Below are 19,028 nucleotides of genomic sequence, written 5' to 3' on the forward strand. Positions count from 1 at the left end.
TTTCCGAACCAAAGTGAAAATGAGTCCTGTATTAAGGAAAGATGTGCATATCTGGGACATACAGTAGTTAAGTGGTGATTTGGAGATCTACAAGGTGACCACAAATGGATTTCAGGAGAGCTAATGTGCACAAACTATGTCTTATTACGTAAGTGGGATCATTATACATTCTGTAGTTAGGACTGGATGGTTCAACTGCAAGGGTATGAGGTAACATAGAAAACCCACATTTGAGTTCCACTGTTAATACACTGGTTAGTTTGTGGTTGTGCCATGATGATAGCATTTGCGGTGCATAGCTCAAGTCTGACAGAGGACGCTTTAAGTCTGTTATGAGAAAAGGATTGGTGGTGATGTACTGTGTTTTTTTTTTTTTAATTTACTTTTAGACATTTCCAAATATCTTTTAAAATTATGGTGAGCCTAGTTATGTGATTAATGTCTCACATCTGCCTGTCTCTTTATGTGCCCTTTCATGCCTCAAAGTTGTTTGTTCCGTATTCCTCTCTAAATCCTAGGCTGTATTTGCCTAATTAATTTTTTAAAATTGGCTTTAATTCACCCATGCTTATTTGATTAGTTCCACATTAAGATGTTTTTAAAACATGTCCACTAATAAAAAACTTTGCCCAAGTGCAAGCCAGTTGAGAGTATTCACCCAGACACACTGAGCTGAATGAGTGCGTGAGAGACAGACTGTTTCTGCCTGCTGTGTCAGAGGGGACCTCCTCCTCCTCCTTCTTCTTCTACAGTCCCCTCCTACTTCCCCAAGATATAGGCAGCGCTTTAACTTAGACTTGGAGTCAATCAGAGTGGGATCTTTAACTGTGCCTGCCACTGGGTCTCTCTGCCTCAGCCCACCACATACACACTCACGACAGTTCACACGCACATGCACCGGCAAACATATGGAGTACTACTGCTTCCTCCTGCTCTGGATCTGCAGCCAGCAGTTAGGTGAGTGAAAGGTGTTTATGTAGGTGTTATTGTTTAAGTGTGTGTGTATGTGTGCACTGTACACATCCTTATATGCTTGTGTTATGCTGTTGTATGAATCTGACCTTCTTTCTGTCGTCATGCAGCTTTGCAGTATAATAATGGCTCTCTAATTGTTAGTTATACTTTTCCAACAGACACAGGAAACTTTGACGCTGTTGGTTTTAAAGGTTTGACATAAATAGCTTGACTGCAAAACTTCTAAAAAAGACATTAGGTAAGGTTTTCGTTAGTAATTTAGAATACATTTAAACTTCATGTAAATTTAAAATATGCACGCATATTCTGTATATGAAGGAAGAGTAATATCTGAATATCTTAATTGAATGAATTGCTGACTGTGTGAATGTCATCATAAACTGACACCTTGACCCAGTGTTATGTTAAGAGACAGGAAGCCAGAGCCCAGTGGCTTTACTGAAGGATATGTTGTCCCCCTCAGGTCTACAGAGGTGTTCTGTGTCTCACTGGAGGAAGGCATGTTCGCTCAAATGAAAGTTGATGCTATCTTTTCACAGTCAAGTTTCCAGCAACTGGAGAGTTGTTGGTGCTGAGCCAGAGCTGTGGTCAATTACCAGTGAAATCACTATAACAGTAACACATCCAGACAGGATGAAAGAAAGAAAGAGACACAGAGAGTGAATAAAAGAAACAAAAGAGTAGATATCTGTATTTGTTTCAAACCCAAAGATTCAATATGGCTCACAGAGATTAATATATTTCTACATGCGGTAAAGCCAGTGAAACCTTCTGCATTTTCCACATTGAATTTACAGTAAAAAGTTAAGTAGTCAGTGCAGTGCTACAGTAGACATCTCTGTATGATTAAGTTTTGAGCTGTGCACAATGCCAACCCCGGCTGTATATGAAAATTATGTTTTGCTGTTTTTTACTGGAGAAGAAACTTTGAGGATCTTCAAGACTGGATTTTCCTTTAGAAGAAGAAATTCATTTATCTTCGATTAAGTTTGGTAAATAATACAAAACTAAGGGGTGGAGGAGAGGAAAACTATTGTAAATATTTGGTTTGATTTTGGAATTTGTTGGAACTAAGTTTTGGACTGATGCCACAGTGAGGGAGACACTGACCTTGTAGCTGGAGTCTGCGGAGGAAGACTTGATGCTGGCTGTGGTGGGAGATGTTTTGGCAGACACATAAGAAGGAGGCTGCATTTTCGTCTGCTGTTTGTGCTGTGTGTGTGAAATCCTGGGACTTTTGGACCAATGATCCCATCCGGATGAAAACAGCAGGGCTGACTTTGCCTCAAAAACACTACTGTTTGACATCTAAGTAAAACCTACAGTTTTAGTTTTCCCTAATTGGAAATTGCCCTTGTTTCATACACTCGCCAGATTTGTGCTCATATGGCGTATCTCCTTAAAGGTCAGGACATATTTTCTTATGTAAACTTAGAATGTCCTCCTTGTAATAGATGTTCAACGGGGCCACTCCATGCAGGGGTGATATAGCTGTCATGAAGAGTTCCCAGTGTGGCTTCCATATTGATGTGGAAGGTGAAGAATGCAGTCATAAAGACATTGACAATGCTAAACAATTAGTGACATACAAGAAATTAGGTGTTATTGGAGGCCCTCTAAAATACAAAATCTATGGTATGAGTGTGCCAGATTCAAACTGTATTAAATACACAATAATAATCTATGGGGTGTTCCGATAATAAATTTCGAGGCCAAGTCCATTATTTCCTAATCAGTAAACCTCAACTTGAGTGGTCACAATTACATCATGGCCACTTCCCAAAGGAAATCGGGGAGCCTGTGTTTGCATCATCATCTACTTATAACACAGTTTGTAATCAGTATAATCCACCTCCGAGTTATTGATATTGTAGCATGAAGCTTTATATATTATGCCACAGTATAGCTATCTGCCTCATTGTCATTACCTGTACCTTATGGTTAGCTAAATATTACTAGTTGCAATTACAGTGTTTAGTCACTAGGAGCGAGAAGACCGACAGAACAAGCTGACAGATACTGTTTCCTTACATAATATCACCTTATACAGTCGCATGACTAACATGGAGCAACAATAGGTATTCAGTATGAAGGGATGAGTCTGCCTCCTGATAAATGTCAGTTCAATATGCCTTCTGCTTGTAGGAAGGAACAACATGATAAGGGGGATCGGGTTGTGTTTTGGATGCTTAGTGAAAATAAGAGCTTAATTAAGTTTACAAAAACATGTTGATGTGGGTTCAATGGGTAGTCATGGTTACAAGAAAATAAAGCTGGCTGTCAACATGATACAGGAAAGACAGCAGTGTCCAGCTTTTTGTTGACCCCCTCCAACCAGCCTGACCTTTTTTACTATGTAGACTTTGTGGCATTATGATAATTTCACCCAATGTCCTTCTTTGCTATCAGTGAGCAAGACCCCTAATTGCTACAGCCACTAGAGGGCTTTGTCACTGGAACCTAAATCTATGTTGTTTTGGGGCACTTGCTAAAACAAGTGATGCTGTTTTCTTGTTTTTTTATCTTAGGAGGACAGTCTTTTTACTAAAGCAAGAACAGTGAAACTGAATAAATTTGTAAATTGGCATAAAACAAAAGAAATGGCTAAAAAAAAGCCATTGGTTTTCTTTGTAAGGTATTTTGACAGATTATAATTTGTCCCAGAATCAGATGACTGTAGTTTGGTGAGGATCCTCATGAAGGATTCCTGATTTCTTTCATGTTGGCAAATGTTTGTGCTGTACCAGCTGCCTTTTTGATCTCAGATCTGTACTTGTGTGTAATAGATAGTGGTATCCATACTGTATTGCACTGCCATAGAGACTTGGTTTTTTTGGCTCAGAGGGGTAACAGCTTGTTAAGCTGTGCCCAGTTGGCTGTTGTGTACTTGGAACATCTGGTTTTAGATACCCCATGCCTCTCAGAGTATTTACATTGGCCTGTGGTAATAAGGATATAAGGTGCCAAAATGTTTGAAAGTATATTGTCCACTGTGAAGTTTCTTTCCAAAGAAAACCATTGTAATGGAAACCCAGAATGGATCAATGGACAGTACATTGAGATTTATTTTATGAGGAGACTCAGTTTTCATATTTGTTAAATACTCATGTCACTGGCCCCATAACACCAGCCAGATGCAGTTATAATCCAGTATCTATACACTCACATACACATACCGAACCTGATCATAAACATGGAAGAAAAAGGCGACTGCATCATGCATGTGTGATGGATGTGTCTGAGCCAGCAGTTTGCACAATGCACTCACACGGCTGCTCTTTGTCAGTGGATCTGTGGTGGAGCTCCCGCAGCTTGGTGTTGGGCCAAAGGCAGCAGCAAACTAATGTGGGTCGCACCGGCAGCCACCGGCCTGAGGTTTATTTATCTGGGCATGGAAGCCGGTACACAGGAAACTCAGCAAGACTCCTGACATTGCTTTAGAAGCTGCTGATATTACAGGGAATATTAAATTGCTGTGCCACATTAGTAGCTTGAAATGGAAACTGGATCACCTCCATTCTCATGCTTTCACCCTGACACATTTCCCTGTCTTTGCTTTTCCTCATTTCTTGGTCAGACTTCAGCCTTCTTGTGATTGCATCTTGGGAAATTTATTTTCAGTGCTTAAACATCATCGTAGCATTAAATCAGCTACTGTACCAGGACATTTATGTGCTCCAGCTGAACAATGATGGGCAGAGTCCAGAATGAGACAGTTCACTGTTGTCCATTTGTAAAATGATTTAGGCTGCGCCACACTGTCAAGAGGTACCTACTGATTTTTATTTATTTTTCATATGCCTATCTGTTCCCAACAATCTATTTTCAGTCAGCCCTTTTATGCTTCAAGATAAACAGAAACTTTAGGAGGATGTTTGGTGGCAGGATGAAAGACCAGCTGAACATGTGAACCATTCATACTACAGGAAATGAGCAATGTGGAGAACGTGTCAATATTTACATGAAGAGCCTGCATGGCAGAGATGGCTATTTATTTTAATGGAGGTTTTCATGAAACAGAACAAATGGTCTATGGTTGGATGCCAGTCAAGGTGTGATGTACTCCTGGGCACTTGACAGTAAACAATGCATGACTTATTCACTCTGTGGATGTCACTCCACTCACATAATGTCTGTGGTAAGATTGTGGCATGATGGTTTTGACAGTGACTGCAGTTCCAGTTTCAGTCCCTGGTTTACAGTCACTTGCTAAGGAACAGTGGGAGGAGATATTTGGTTCGCTGTTTAGACAACCTATCAACACTCCTAAATATTCACTATCTGAGGAATGCAGACAGCTTCACATTTCTTTTGAGAGACCATTTTTCTTAGAGCATACAGCTGCTGAATATGTGACTTCTTTTCTGCATCAGAAAAGAAAACTACACAACCAAACAGATAAATATTGTCTGCCATGCAACAAAACGATGGTTCTGCAGGCTAATGGCTAACTTAAAGTACACACGGAAAATTGTGCAAATTGGTTAGATGACAAAAAAGTTTTACCATTAGTTATTTATTGCCTAATACAAACTGTATGAATTGTGAAGATGTGTTCCATTTACCAAATCAGTCTGTCCATCCAAGAAGCAACTGTCTGAAAGGAGTCTTGAAAAGACTCAACCTTGGCTTTACGTACAATTACATACTTTACATTACCAATTAAAAACCAGTTTAACTTCTGATCACATCAATACAAGACAATCCTTGGTATAACTGTCTGTAATTTGAACCCATCTGTTATTTGCTGTTGGTTAATTTGAATTTTATGTGTTTTCCAACTTTGTTGATCATTCCTTCACCTTGTTGTTTACATTTACCCGAAACTCCCCTCACAGGGAAAAAAGGCACACTTGACTTGACGTGACCCCAGAGCCTGACAGATGGGGAGTGAGGTATGAGTGGGGATGTTTGGTAGTGTGAGAGCGAGAGATTGAATGAGTCCAACAGTGTGCTGACAAAAGCCACAAAGACGTGTGTGTGTGTGTGTGTGTGTGTGTGTGTGTGTGTGTGTGTGTGTGCGTGCGTGTGTGTGCCTAAAAGCAGGGGCCTTTTGGTTCTTTGCTCAGCCGTGCAGCTCAAACTGTGAGAAAGCCATTTATTTTTACACAATCGTTTTCATCTTCTACAAAACAAACCACTGTGTCCTATTAAACATTAAGTAAACTTGACTTTCCCTCCAACTTTCTATTCTTCATCTAAATTGGTATATTTTGGAATTTAGAGGATCAGTGAACTCAAGTTTTAAGGTCAACATGATCCTTGACCTTACAGCTGACACATCAATGGAGCAACACTGATCAACAGACACACTTGCCATTGGTCTGGCAACTGGAGAAAACAGAGATCAGCAGGAGATTAAGTAGAAGACAGATGAACGCAGAGAGATGGATTGAGAGGAAGAGAGTGATCGACAATTATATTTTTTTCCCCTCCTCCTCTGCCAAAAGGAAAATCTCATCACCTCCATGTCCTCACACAGATTCCTCCTCTTTTGATGGAAATTTAAAAGCCAAACGATGCTGTCACCATTAAAAAGCCATAATGGGTAACTTGGTGACATGCAAAATCTGAAAAATACTTTCTCTGATCAGTACTTTAATTGAAAACAGACATTTACTGCTCTTTTCTACCACCTGGTGAGATGTACACAATAAGGAGAACAGCTTTGATCAGGTCCCATAGCAGCTTTTACTTTTTACCCTTTTACTACATGTCAGGTTGTAGTTCACCATCTATCAACTGCAACAACAAAAGCTCATTGCTGAATCCTTTTACCCACTGTATTACTGCAAGAAGTTAAGCACTGATACAGTGCAGGCCTTTTCAGCTCCCTCACCATTGACTTTCAAATAACAGATCTGACATCTTGTGTGTAGGCCTCGTACATGTATACACTGTAATGAGACTTGCCAGATTAGTCACATTGCTGCTATGCTGCTGAACCAAAACTCTTCTGGATCTGCAAATGTCTGATGGAAGAATATCAGTCCAATGTGACAGACAGCACAGCTGTTTTGCTTACACAATCAATATTTGTTTCCTTATGAGGGCAGTCTATGTTTAGACTGCTTCAGGGGGACAAACAGACACAAGACAACGTGGGGATATTTTTGTAAGAATGACTTGCCGCTGTTTGTTGCACTTAGGCCAGATGCTGAGGTCTGATCATTATTAATGTCAGGTGTGTTTCTTTTCGTACAAACATCCTTAAAATTGCTGCTGATTATTGCTGAGATACCACCATGTGGTACTGAAAACTAGATGTTGTGTACATATTATACTAATGCTATAGAACTGGGTACTGAACTTAAAGGAGCTATTTGTAAGTTTTGCTATTGCTACCAACATTAGCATTAACTGCTATTTACTTATCAGGCTAGAAGAAATGTTGCGAGTTCAGCGTCAAGCTTCATTCCTTTCCTCAGTGTCTCCAGCGGTGGAAAGCAAAACCAATGTTAACTTTTGTCTCTGTCTCGTCTTTTTTTACTACTGAAGTTAGTAGTAAAAAAGCCAGCTAGCCCCAGCCCGTCTTGTCACTCAGTGTAGCTTCCAATCTGCCCTGAAGAAGTGGCTGCTCAGGGGGCGTATTATAACACAACAATGGCTGAAGCTCTTATCAAGTGACAATCACCACCATCTGCTCCTGAAAAGACACCATGTTTGGCAGCAGAGAAAACATACAAATAGCCCTTTAAGGTCATTATGGCAGAAATGTAATGTTCTTCTTTAGACTGTGCTGATGAAAATTGTCTTTTCTTTTTTCAAGGGTTCCATGACTGCTTCAATATTGACACAAAGAAACACAGAATCATCAAAGGCCCTAAACAAGCCCAGTTTGGATACACTGTTCAGCAACATGTGGCTGCTGGGGGAGAAAAGTGGTAAGAGACTTTTTGATATTTTGCACCCTATAAAGCACTGCAGTAATTCAATGTCAAAGGCTGCTGATCTGTCAGCGTCTTTTCAAATAACTTGGCAGAGTTGTTCTTTAAAGTAAAGCCTTTGTTTAGTAATTCTGAAAATTGCACACAGTTAGCAATGTCACCATTCATTATGGATCAAATAAGTTAAATGTTTATTTCTGTGGATGCAAACTATCACCACAACTTCAAGTTGAGTTAATTGTGCAGGACCTTAGGGCTATTATGTGACAGCAGTTTCATTTGTGTCTAATATACTTTTTTCAGCAAGTGGAAAAACTGTTGTATTGATAATATTATTGCTTCTAATACCACAATGAGTTACTTGAGTTACAGTCTCAACTTTTATCATCTGTATTTTATCACATAAAACTTAAGTATCTCTTATTGTGATATGTATTCTTAGCTTCTGTAAACCAGCCAGAATTTACCTTAGTGATGTACAGCTAAGATTAAGAGGTCAAGTACATTAGAGCTGTGAAACACATGCTGACAAGCTGTAGTGCTGACAGACTGTCTTGGCAGTGATACAATAGGATGTCTCATTTTTTTCCCTGGAAAGATAGTGATCTATTGTACCTGTCTTGTGGTGTGCAAAGTTTCCTCCCATTAATTTGTGCTTGCAAACAAACTGTAGTTCTGAGCTGGATACCTCACATTTATCATATTACCTCATAGCTCAAACTGTCTCCTGATGCACGCTATTATTAGGCCAACTGGCCAAAATTAGTTCTTAGCATCCCCAAAAATGTCTGGTTTCAAGCACTGTAACAGCACCAATGCCAGCTGTGCTTCTGTGGGGTGTGTGTGTGTGTGTGTGTGTGTAAATCATAAATTCTGTTTATATATAAAGTATTTTAATTATCCATCTATTTTTTTAATCTGACCTCAATGACTTCCAGACTGGCTTCACCAGAAAATGATGGCATTGGCTAATTGTTTAAATGCTTGAAAGAATCTTTGTTTACAATTTCCTGGCAAACAATGAGTAGTTGTAGTTGTAGTTGTGAGAATAATGACTGTCCCCTTTGAGTGGCTTCATTTGTGGATGGTTAAGTGAACAGTGCATGTGACATCAAAACTAGACCATGGCTCACACCCTGTCTTTTTCCAATAATCCACCTTATTTTAACCCTGAAAGTTACATTAAAGATGATCAAATCTTTGCCTGAACATATGCACTGTTTCAGTTGACTCAGGCCATATTCAGACAGACAAAAGCACTGCGTGAAGACACGCAGCCGACTCATTTGTTTGAATAAGACCACTGAGTTGGAGCAGGGATGCTTATGCTCAGGGGTCCTGCAAATAAACGCAGGGCTGTCTAGCAAAAAAAAAAAGTCTAGCTCAATTTTCACAGCAACACAATGCATTGTCATCTGGAAAAGTGCTGCACTGGCTGACACAAAAACATACAAGTAAACATTTCTGGTATCATGAACACGCACTATGACTGTCCTTATGAAACATAAAACAGTTACCGTTGTGCTAACTTTGCAGAGCAGGACTCAGGATACCTGTTTAATATCTTATCTTTAACTAGCTTCAACTTGATGCAGACTCCACTGGATAAAACATGTATGTGTCCAGCTAGTGATTATCAAACTATGCAATGGGAAATTCCCACTGATAGCTCAGTTTTGGAAAAGGAGTGTTTTAAAAGGCAAATACAAGACCTATTGTGTTGTTTGGGGATTAATACTTTACTAATGTTTCCCATGTGCACAATTTATTAGATTGCAACATAACAGAACCCAATAAAAATATTAAAAACCCTGCATGTATGCACAAACTGACTCTGATTATGGCGTCATATCAGTAGCATGGTTTCTATTGCAGTTTTGCACAAAATACAAACAAAAAAACACAATTGCAAATCGTCTGTGTTTCCAGTGAGTTATGCTATGTAAGTCTTTTTGTCCTCTCTCGATATCATTCAAGTTAAACATGATGACAGATTTCCACCATTCTGCCTCTTGGTTGCACCGAAAATTTGAAAGTTTTTTAGTTTTTAAGTTCACAAATTAAAATTGCAATTGAAATAACAGCTTCAAAATCATTTTGATGATACACTAGTTTGTAATTTCATTCCCACTCTATGCCCTGAATCCCTGTTCTTGCACCATGCACCTTGGACTGAGCAGGTATGATCTCCCGTGGGGAGTGTGTAATGCTTTACAGCACTACGTACTACATACAGGAAAACACTTACAATCTGACAGCAGTGTGCACATCCCTGCCAGTGATAATTATGAAAGATGATGTGATATAGGCTTTACTCATATCAGTGTCATCCAAAAGTCATTAAACCTCAGTCCCGAGTCAGGCAAGCATGCAAATAAATATTTAATCTCACGCCAAAAAGTTTCATCAGTCTTTGTCAGTCTCACACCAAGTAAGCCTTAAAGTTTGCAACCTTGCAAACCTATCTCAGCTAGCTTGTATTATAAAAGTGCTGAATGTATACTATGTGTTATGTAGCCTTTATCACGTCGCCAGCAACATTTCATTCTATTACGCATAAACTCCACATTCAAACACCTAGTAAACAATGCACATGGGCTGAAAACATTAGTGTAACTGATAGTGTTCATTTCTGATGTCACAGTTAATAAAACTATGTAGTCATAATTGTGTAAAATCCTGTAATATGTTGACAGCCGTCTTTGCTGGTTTCGAATCCTTCAGCTTGTAAACAAATGCACCTGTACAGTTGTCCATGAGCAGGGGATCAAGGTGCGAATTGTATTTATGACAATGGTGTAAAAATGAATCACACTCTGAAAATGTAGGGGTGCCCAGTTGCAAAAAAAACAAAACAAACATTCCTTGCATGATAGGGCTTTAATCACAACTCAATGTACAACCCATAGCAAGTGTAAGATAAGCATTGTTAGTTGTACTTAACCTAATTGCTTTTGCAACAACATTGTGGTGTAACTGACTGTGCTAACAATGGGACCAATGTACTGAATTTGCAGTAAATATCATACTGGGCTCACTGTCTCATGCTGATTATTTTTACTGTTCCTCTGGTAAATTCTTCCATCCTCCATCACCCTCCAGTAAGATATGGGGCATAGTGTTGTATATGTGGAAGAAAGAGAGCATTGTATTCATATAAAGACACTTTATAATGTAGCAGTATTGTGAAATCACTCAATTCTGCTGGCGGATAAAGTCATGGATCACATTGTCAGTCCTCAAAGTCAAAAAAAGCTAGAAGGTGATTCTCTTACACTGTGTATGTGTTTGTGTGTGTTTTGGCATTTGAAGCTTTGGTGTTATCCCTCACGTGTAAGTTGCTTTGTATAAAAGTGTTGAGAAATGAGAAAATGTAAATGTGGTCTTGTATTAATATCTTTCCGAGCCCCAGTCTGAGCTTTTAACTATGAGAGAAAGATGTTTTTGGAAAGTGATGGCATTGCAGTTGGTTCTTATTTCTTCTAAGAACCATTTCTTATTTTAAACTTAAGACTTGGTTTTAGAGTTGAGGTTAGAATCAGGTGCAGGTTCAGCTCAGGTTAAGGCTTAGGATTCTGATGATTTGAATGAAATCCCATGACGGGATCAGAACCAACAATTAATAGATCCTACGAATATTTCTCTGTGCCAAAGACCTCAGTAGACGAAACTGTTGAAAACACATGAATGATGTGTTTCTTCTTTATAAAGTATTAATCTACAGCTAAAAATAGTCCTCCACAAATTAACAGTTTGTAATTGAATAGTGTTTGGCATAAACTACAGTGCACCGTTTTTTAATCAATAAATAAAGCATTTAAAATAAGTATATATTCATGACCTGTTGATCTTCAGTAGCTATTACTCACAGGGCTTGGGAGTCAAATTATTGAGATACAGTTTAACACACAGTTGATTTTTTTTTTTTCTAATTTTGATAATAATAAAAATATTGAATCACCCTGGCCTTATCCTTTAAGATATAGATTAGTGACTGGAGAATGCAAATGTATGTTCTTAGTGTACAAAAAGGAACCGTGACACACAGGGAGGATGAAGTGACAAACAAGCAAGAGCTGCCAACTCACAGAAGTCAAAGTCGTCCTTAACCACAGGACACACATGACATCGACACTGTCGATTACACTGTAAAATCCAACTTCTTTACCATTCTGAGCAACTGTCAGCCAGCCATGTCTACCAGAACTGAAGTGGACTGATGAGGCTGACATGTGTGGAATAAAGGTCGCCAGAGACACAGCCTCAACTGAGGTAAATGTCTGAGAACGAGGTGAAAACACTTGCAGTGGAAGAATAGTGCAGCGCAGACTGTGCAGCAGCACACAGCCAAGTGGAGCTGGAGGGAATCAGGGTTTGGCATCTTTATTAGGTGTTCATACATCTTGTATAAAAGTGTCTTTATTTATGACCAATAAAAGTGTCCTAGTGTGGAGGAGCACTAATGTGGTGGAAAATCTTCTAATTGATTCAAGAAAAGAAAATATTTTTGTAAATGTGCCTTATCTTTATATGTTATAAAGTGCTGTTTCAATATTGTGGCGATACAGTATACTGTCTAGCCAAAGCGACTGTGACCCACAGTGCCAAGTCTCCCACTCGTTTTTACACCTTGGTTACGACTCGTCTGTCTGCTCGGGCAGACAACTTACTCATCCAGCTGACTTTACTTTAAAAAGGCCTGTTAAGTCAGTGCAGCAGGGTGCGTAGGTGTGGGTATGTGAACACACAGCTGCATGCACATACTCTAGCAAGACTGTCTGTATATTTGTGCATGTGTGTGTGTGTGTGTGGGAGTGTGTGTGTGCAACTAGCTGACAGTTCTCAGCTGGACTGAGGAATGTCACTGGGATTTGAGGCTAATGGGAGAACACTAAATTATCCAGAGTGAAAGGACCATTAAAATGATTTAAAAATAATCTTATTTTCACTTTTGACAAGAATGTATCTTTTTATCCACACTGAACTTCAATCAGTACTGATTCTTCTAAACTAAGGATACTGCTGTTCAGGATAGTGTTGTCTATCACCAGTAGGAGAGTGGTATTAAAGAATGAGAGCATTTATTGGACAGTCATAGAGGAAGTATTCAGATTCTTTACTTAAGTAACAGTAAAAACAAGCCATGATATATAAATAAGTTTAGGTTAGTAAAATTAAGTAAATTAATTAAGTGAGTAAGTCATAATAGTACTTATATGACGGCGGTGCAGTGGTTAGCACTGTCGCCTCACAGCAACTCTGTGGGTTCCCTGTGGGTCCTCTGGCTTCCTCCCACAGTCCAAAGACATGCACGTTAGGTTGATTGGTGACTCTAAATTGCCCAGGTGTGCGAGTGAGTGTGGTTTTTGTCTCGAACTGTCAGCCGTGCGATAGACTGGCGATCTATCAAGGGTGCACCCCATCCCCCACCCCCCTACCCCCCCTCCTGGATAAGCCATATAGAAAATTGATGGATACTCGTTGTGATCAGTGAGTGTTACATATGATATGATGCTACAGTGGAAAATATTTTAACTGCTTTATATTGTATACTGCTTGGTAGATTAAGTTATATAACTGCACTCTGCAGCAGAAGGTCTAACTATAGCTGACAAATATATGGAGTAATATGTATACAAATTCACTATCATTGCACTTTTATTGTTGCACTATAAAGTAGCACATACAATACATTGTACTTGAATACAGTACTCAAGTACTTGTACTTGTGCTTGTACTTAATTGAGTACAGTCCTTAAGTATAAGTACAATAACTTTACTCGTACTTTACCTTTTGTTTTCCATCTCTGGTACCAGGTCAGTGTTGCTTAGTTGCTTAGAGTCGTGCTCGTGATCTGAGAGTGATGACTCAACACATCTTTCATTTTTATGTTTGTCAACTCAGAGGTTTGAAAGGCATTTATATCTTTTCCCCCCAAAATTAATTTGCCGATGAGGCAAATATTTTGCACGTTCAGACAGAATCTGCTCTTTTTTGTTTCAAGTGAATGAAAATCTGTCTTTGAACTCAGCAACTCTGCAGCAGGACATGTGCTCACCAAGTGTCAGCACTTGGGGGGAGGGTGGGGGGGCATTTCTGCAGATCGGGTGGGTTTGTGGGTTTATCTGATAGGCTTTGTGACTAATTGTATTCACTCGGTCCACAAATGTGATATCCATCAATTTAGAAAGCTGTTTTTGAGTCATACACATACTAAATTGCGATAGACAAGTTATGTTGTCCTGGGCTATTTATGCCTTTTAACTTTCTAACTTTCCACTTTCTCCTTAAGTGGTTTCACCTCAACTGAGCTTTCAAGAGAATTTAAATTGTTACAATTACTGACGTTGCCTGTGAGCATCTGTGCCATACTGCAGCACTGTCAACTTTTCCAGAATTGCCTGATTTTTCAAAACCCTTAGGTCTATGTTTGGATAGGAACAGGATCACAGCTGGAAAGTGACTCTTTAAAAAAAAAAAAAAAAAAAAAACATTTTATGACCCAATCCTGAAGTAAGACAGGCATGCAGCTAAAGTCAAAAGCCTTCTATCAGGTTTAAATTAAGAAAGTAGTGTTTGTTGATTCTCTGCCTAGAGTAAGAGCTTTGGTGTATCTAATATATTTAAACTGTGTGTAAAACAAAACTTGTCTGAAAACCTCTCTTATTTCCTCTTAGGGAAGTATGTGGTATAAACAGCACAACTGTGCAAATCAAAATTTAAATAAGGAAGAAAAAGAACTATTTTAACATTATGATGATTTCAGAAAAATCAAGATGTTGATGTCTTTACCAGGTCTGCTGACAGCTTCTGTCCATGACTGCAGATGGAGCTACCAAGTTGAGAAAAGGTCATCATGTCAAGAATGTGTCATTTCCTCACGTGTCCACACAACATTATGGTGCTCTAAACACTCTGCCAGACCAGGCACTCTTTGGGGAGTTGAGAAGAGGCCACATCACTTCCAACTGGCAACCGGCTTGGGTCTTTAAACCTGATGGGATACACGGACCTGCATACTTGGGCCATACACCACAGAAGTCTCCCACTTTCTATTTCCACTGTTTATTTTTCTGCAGTTCTACCAGGTCTCCTCAGTGGAGACCTGACCTTTACTCCTTAGCTCAGTTACGAGTTGCACACCACAAAGAACCACAGGAAGTCGATGAAGTCTTTCACCACTGGCCTTAAATAGTGTTCCCTTTATTTAGCCCATTTGCAGAGCTGCAAGGAAAAGTGTTTTTACACCTCCTGAGCTTCGTAGGAAAACATAATTCGATCTGTTGAATTTTTTTTCAGACACAACACTCACAGTCATGTGAGTGTAATGTCTATATTATCCCCTGCGTTTAAGATAGAAGAAGATACCTGTTCAAGGGCTTAGGAACGATGAAAACAAAATTACTGAAAAACAGGATCAAGAGTCTACAGTCATGCTAGCAGCTCTGCAAGGCTGTATGTAGGCACAGTGCAGTGAGGCTTTGAGCTAAATGTTACATTCAGCATGGTAACAGCAGATTGCGTATGCATGGCAGCTGCCGTCGCTGACCTGCTGCAGAGAAGCACGTGTGTGTTCACACAGGCTACGTGTCTGCTGCGTCGCTGCTACTGCTCTATATCTCTACATAGAGTGTGCTGGTTACTAGAGTGTTGGACTTCTTTTCATTATAAAATAATTTCTGATTTATTTTTGACAGAAAATGTGACTACAAGTCTCCACATACAGCTCCTAAAATGGTTAAAAAATATATTTAGATTTTTTCATGTGTGACACATTCAGATGCAGTCTAGACATAGACAACTTCAGTGGAATATAGTGCTGATATGATGTCAATAAGACATCATCAGATCTTTTGCTTGTCTGTTTTTGAGACGCTGAATATCTGGCTCACTTGACACAGCTGCAAGGCCTGAGAAGCGCCTCAAGCATGCAGTGTGTCCACTCTAACCCGTTAACATGGGCACCAAAATAAAAACCAAAATGTCCCACACACTTGATGCATCCAGTGTGTTCCTGGCCTAATGGTTATCATGCTCATCATTAGCAAATGTTAGCCTGCTAATTAGCACTAAACATAAAGCTTAGCTGAGGAAACCAAAATACTGGACAAATTGACCTGATGATCCCACTATAGATGCAAAGTTAAGGGATCACCAAAGTTATTATAATTCATCCTGAGGGCAATGTGTCTGTGCCAAAATTTGTGCCCCATCATGTGTCAGCCACATGATGGCGCTGGAGTAAGGGTCAGGGAGCTAAAGTCATTGCATAGTCATTACCATGAATGTCTGTACAAATATTTTTCACAATCTATGTCTGAATCCCAAAGCCACAGGGGTGTCCTGTAAATGTTGAGGAAGTTTTCTGGATACGTGAAAACTAGTGCTAGAAGAAACGTCAGGATATGACCAAAGTCAGCAGGAGTCATCCAGTGGGTACTATAATGTCTGTACAAATTTCATCCAATCCGTCCAGTTGTTGTTGAGATAGTTCAGTCTGGAGGAAAGTGGTGGACCAACCAACTGACATGGCTACATCTTAGCTAAAAAGACCAAAGTGCTTTGTGAGACAATGAATTAAAAGAATCAGTATGTGCTTGCAAAGTCTTCTAATTACCCTCTTGCTGTCTGCCCAGTGCTCTGAAGTGAGGTAAGCACGTTAAATAAATGTCTTGGGAAAAATGATTATGTGATCATTACAGTTCCCTTGATTTGTAAGGCAGCATTAACAAAAGAACACATCCTGTTAAAGCAGACGAATGGAATGTGATGAGTAAGCCTGACATTGGAGTAGTGCACTCATGTTTGGGGCATGGATGTGGTTTCACAGCGTATACATCTCCTCCTTCCAAATATGAAAAATATTACCACATTAATGACAGCCTAGGCTTGGGGATGGCGCTTCCTCAAACCCCAGAATCCTGTATTCCCTGGTAACCATGGTAGAAAATGTCCACGCATTCATTTTGGGTCAAGTTTTCTTTCAGTGTCATTACCATTCTTGCAGTGATGATGCACTGAGGCTAGCTCTTGACCCTAATGAGCACTGGAACATGATTGTTTGAACAGCTTCTGGTGAAATTCAGGAGGTCCCGAGGCAGGCGTCCAAGTCAAAGGCAACAATGGTCCCTTTTCATCAAGGTAGCTGTATCCTGACCTGAACTTGTGCTGCAGTGTGTCCTCTTGCCAGAGGATAGCAATAACTGAAGTAATAATCATGATATTAATAGCTATGAATTTAGGAACTCTGCTGGAGCCACTGTGGTGAAAATGACTTCCAGAGGCTGTGAGACTTTAAAAGTTGGCTTCAAGAGCAATAACACTAAAGCTTACTTCCATATGAGTCGCTCTTTGATGTGCATTGATGGACTGTTTCGGACAACATTTCCTCTGTCCTAAATTGCTGCTGTAAGCTGTCAAATCATAACTGGTATGATCCTGTGTATGTGTCCTACATAGATCATACATAACATTCACAGCTGCACTAAAAGAAACTCACAAATAAAGATGGCAGGCCACGTGACGGCAAGAGATATAGTTAAGACTGGAAGTTCATTCTTGACCTTGGAAACAGTACATGAACAGTCTCACCACAAGATCCACTTCTGTTCTGGAGCTTAATTGTATTACATGATTTTCTTCAATATAACTTTATTGCTGAAGTTAAAACAGCATATTAGAAAAAGACGGGGCAATGATGAAACTACCTCTGATGTTCTAATCCCAATGAACAATTATCAGTATATTGCAGGGTTTTAGCTCTGAACTGAATCATTTTAATGTTGCATCCAAAGGCTTTTTCAGGCGGGTTCAGACTAACTTTCAGAAAGCGAGCTTACTTTGGACAAATCATTACTGTTTTGGGAAAAGAAATGATCCCTCTCTTCCAGCTGACTGTCAAGTCTTATCTGTTGTTGTTCTGCCCTAATTAAATAAATGGTGATTGTTAGTGAGTCTTTGCACCTGAAGGGATGTGTTTAACCATGTATATAATATATTGCAGTCCCCACAACACCTTTGATTTCCACTGAAAACAATTACATCATGTTATGTCATGCTGCCCTAACCTTAGCCAGTTATAAGGAATGCTCTTACTACACGCCTTTCTGACTAATATTACCAGTGTTTTCTTGGGAATTTGGAGAGGTTTCAATCTCCAGGGATCATGGGCCTGACCTAGAAATCCTTAAGCTGAAGATCTGTCTGTCTTTATTTGTCACACTTTGACCTAAAAGTCCATGTAGGAGGCTGACCATGGTCTGCTTTTGCAATAAAGTGGTGTCGAGTGTCTTTCCTTTGGGGCATTACTGAACAAGGAGCCGCTCCTTTGCTCACTGCCTTCCCTGTGATTTTCAATTGGATTCCACAGTTGTTAAATTCCTGGTTGACCCAATGTATTTACTGCAGCATTTTTTTCAGGAATGTAATTAATGTAGGATAACCTACAACTTAACAGTGAATGCTTGAATTAGGTAAGCTTTAGGTGAAATGCAACTGGGGCAGACTTTCAATTTGGGATGCCGAACTTCAATTATGGATTTAAGAACAGTAAAGTCGGAATTCTAAAATGCAGAAATTAACCATTAACCATGAGTTTATGATATTGTGTCATAAAAATACTTTCTTACCCTCTGCGTTTCTGAATTAAATTGTGTCAAGAAGCTATGGATGAATGCTATTCTTAGCTCGTCTCTAACTTTTGCCTTAACTTACGGTTTAGCTAACCAGTGTGAGCTAGCTAGCTTTCATATTAAAAGCTATGTCCTGAAGGTTAAGTAGTTGTATCAGCAGCGGTGGAAAGTAATTGAGTACACTTACTCTAAGAACTGTAATGTAACACTGCTGCATTTCCATGATATGCCACTTTATGCTTCCACTGTACTACATTTCAGAGAGAAATATTGTACCTTCAACTGCAATACATTCATAGTACTACAGCTTAAGTTAAACAAGGATGATACTGTATTGTACTGGATTGTAACAATTCAGGTCACTGAAGCACGTGCCTGCACTGCACTGGGTTCTCTTTCGCCCTGGAGAAAAACTGTATGTACTGCCTGTGAAAAATCACTATGGAGTGATGAAGCTTAGGGCAGTCTCTGTTGAGATGTCAAAACCTGAAGCAAATGAACATTGAGCCTTGTGACAGTACAGTGTGTAGATGT

General features: G+C 39.5%; 1 protein-coding gene across 2 annotated transcripts in view; it reads left to right on the forward strand.

Moving 5' to 3' along the window:
* The first annotated feature begins 793 nt into the window (after positions 1-793).
* The window catches only part of itga11a (integrin, alpha 11a), a 48,594-nt gene continuing 30,359 nt past the window's right edge, over positions 794-19,028 (forward strand). Inside the window, exons 1-2 of one of the 2 annotated variants that reach the window (XM_071489183.1) lie at positions 794-957; positions 7,745-7,859. In XM_071489183.1, coding sequence (XP_071345284.1) covers positions 909-957; positions 7,745-7,859 — 164 coding nt within the window. In that variant the 5' untranslated portion in view covers positions 794-908. Of the gene's footprint in view, positions 958-7,744; positions 7,860-19,028 lie in introns of those variants that run through there. The other variant, XM_071489184.1, reaches the window with a different exon arrangement.

This window comes from Trachinotus anak, unplaced genomic scaffold (assembly GCF_046630095.1).
Source record: "Trachinotus anak isolate AG129_WGS33_773 ecotype Australia unplaced genomic scaffold, CSIRO_AGI_Tana_v1 ptg000011l, whole genome shotgun sequence".
Taxonomy (NCBI): Eukaryota; Metazoa; Chordata; class Actinopteri; order Carangiformes; family Carangidae; genus Trachinotus; species Trachinotus anak.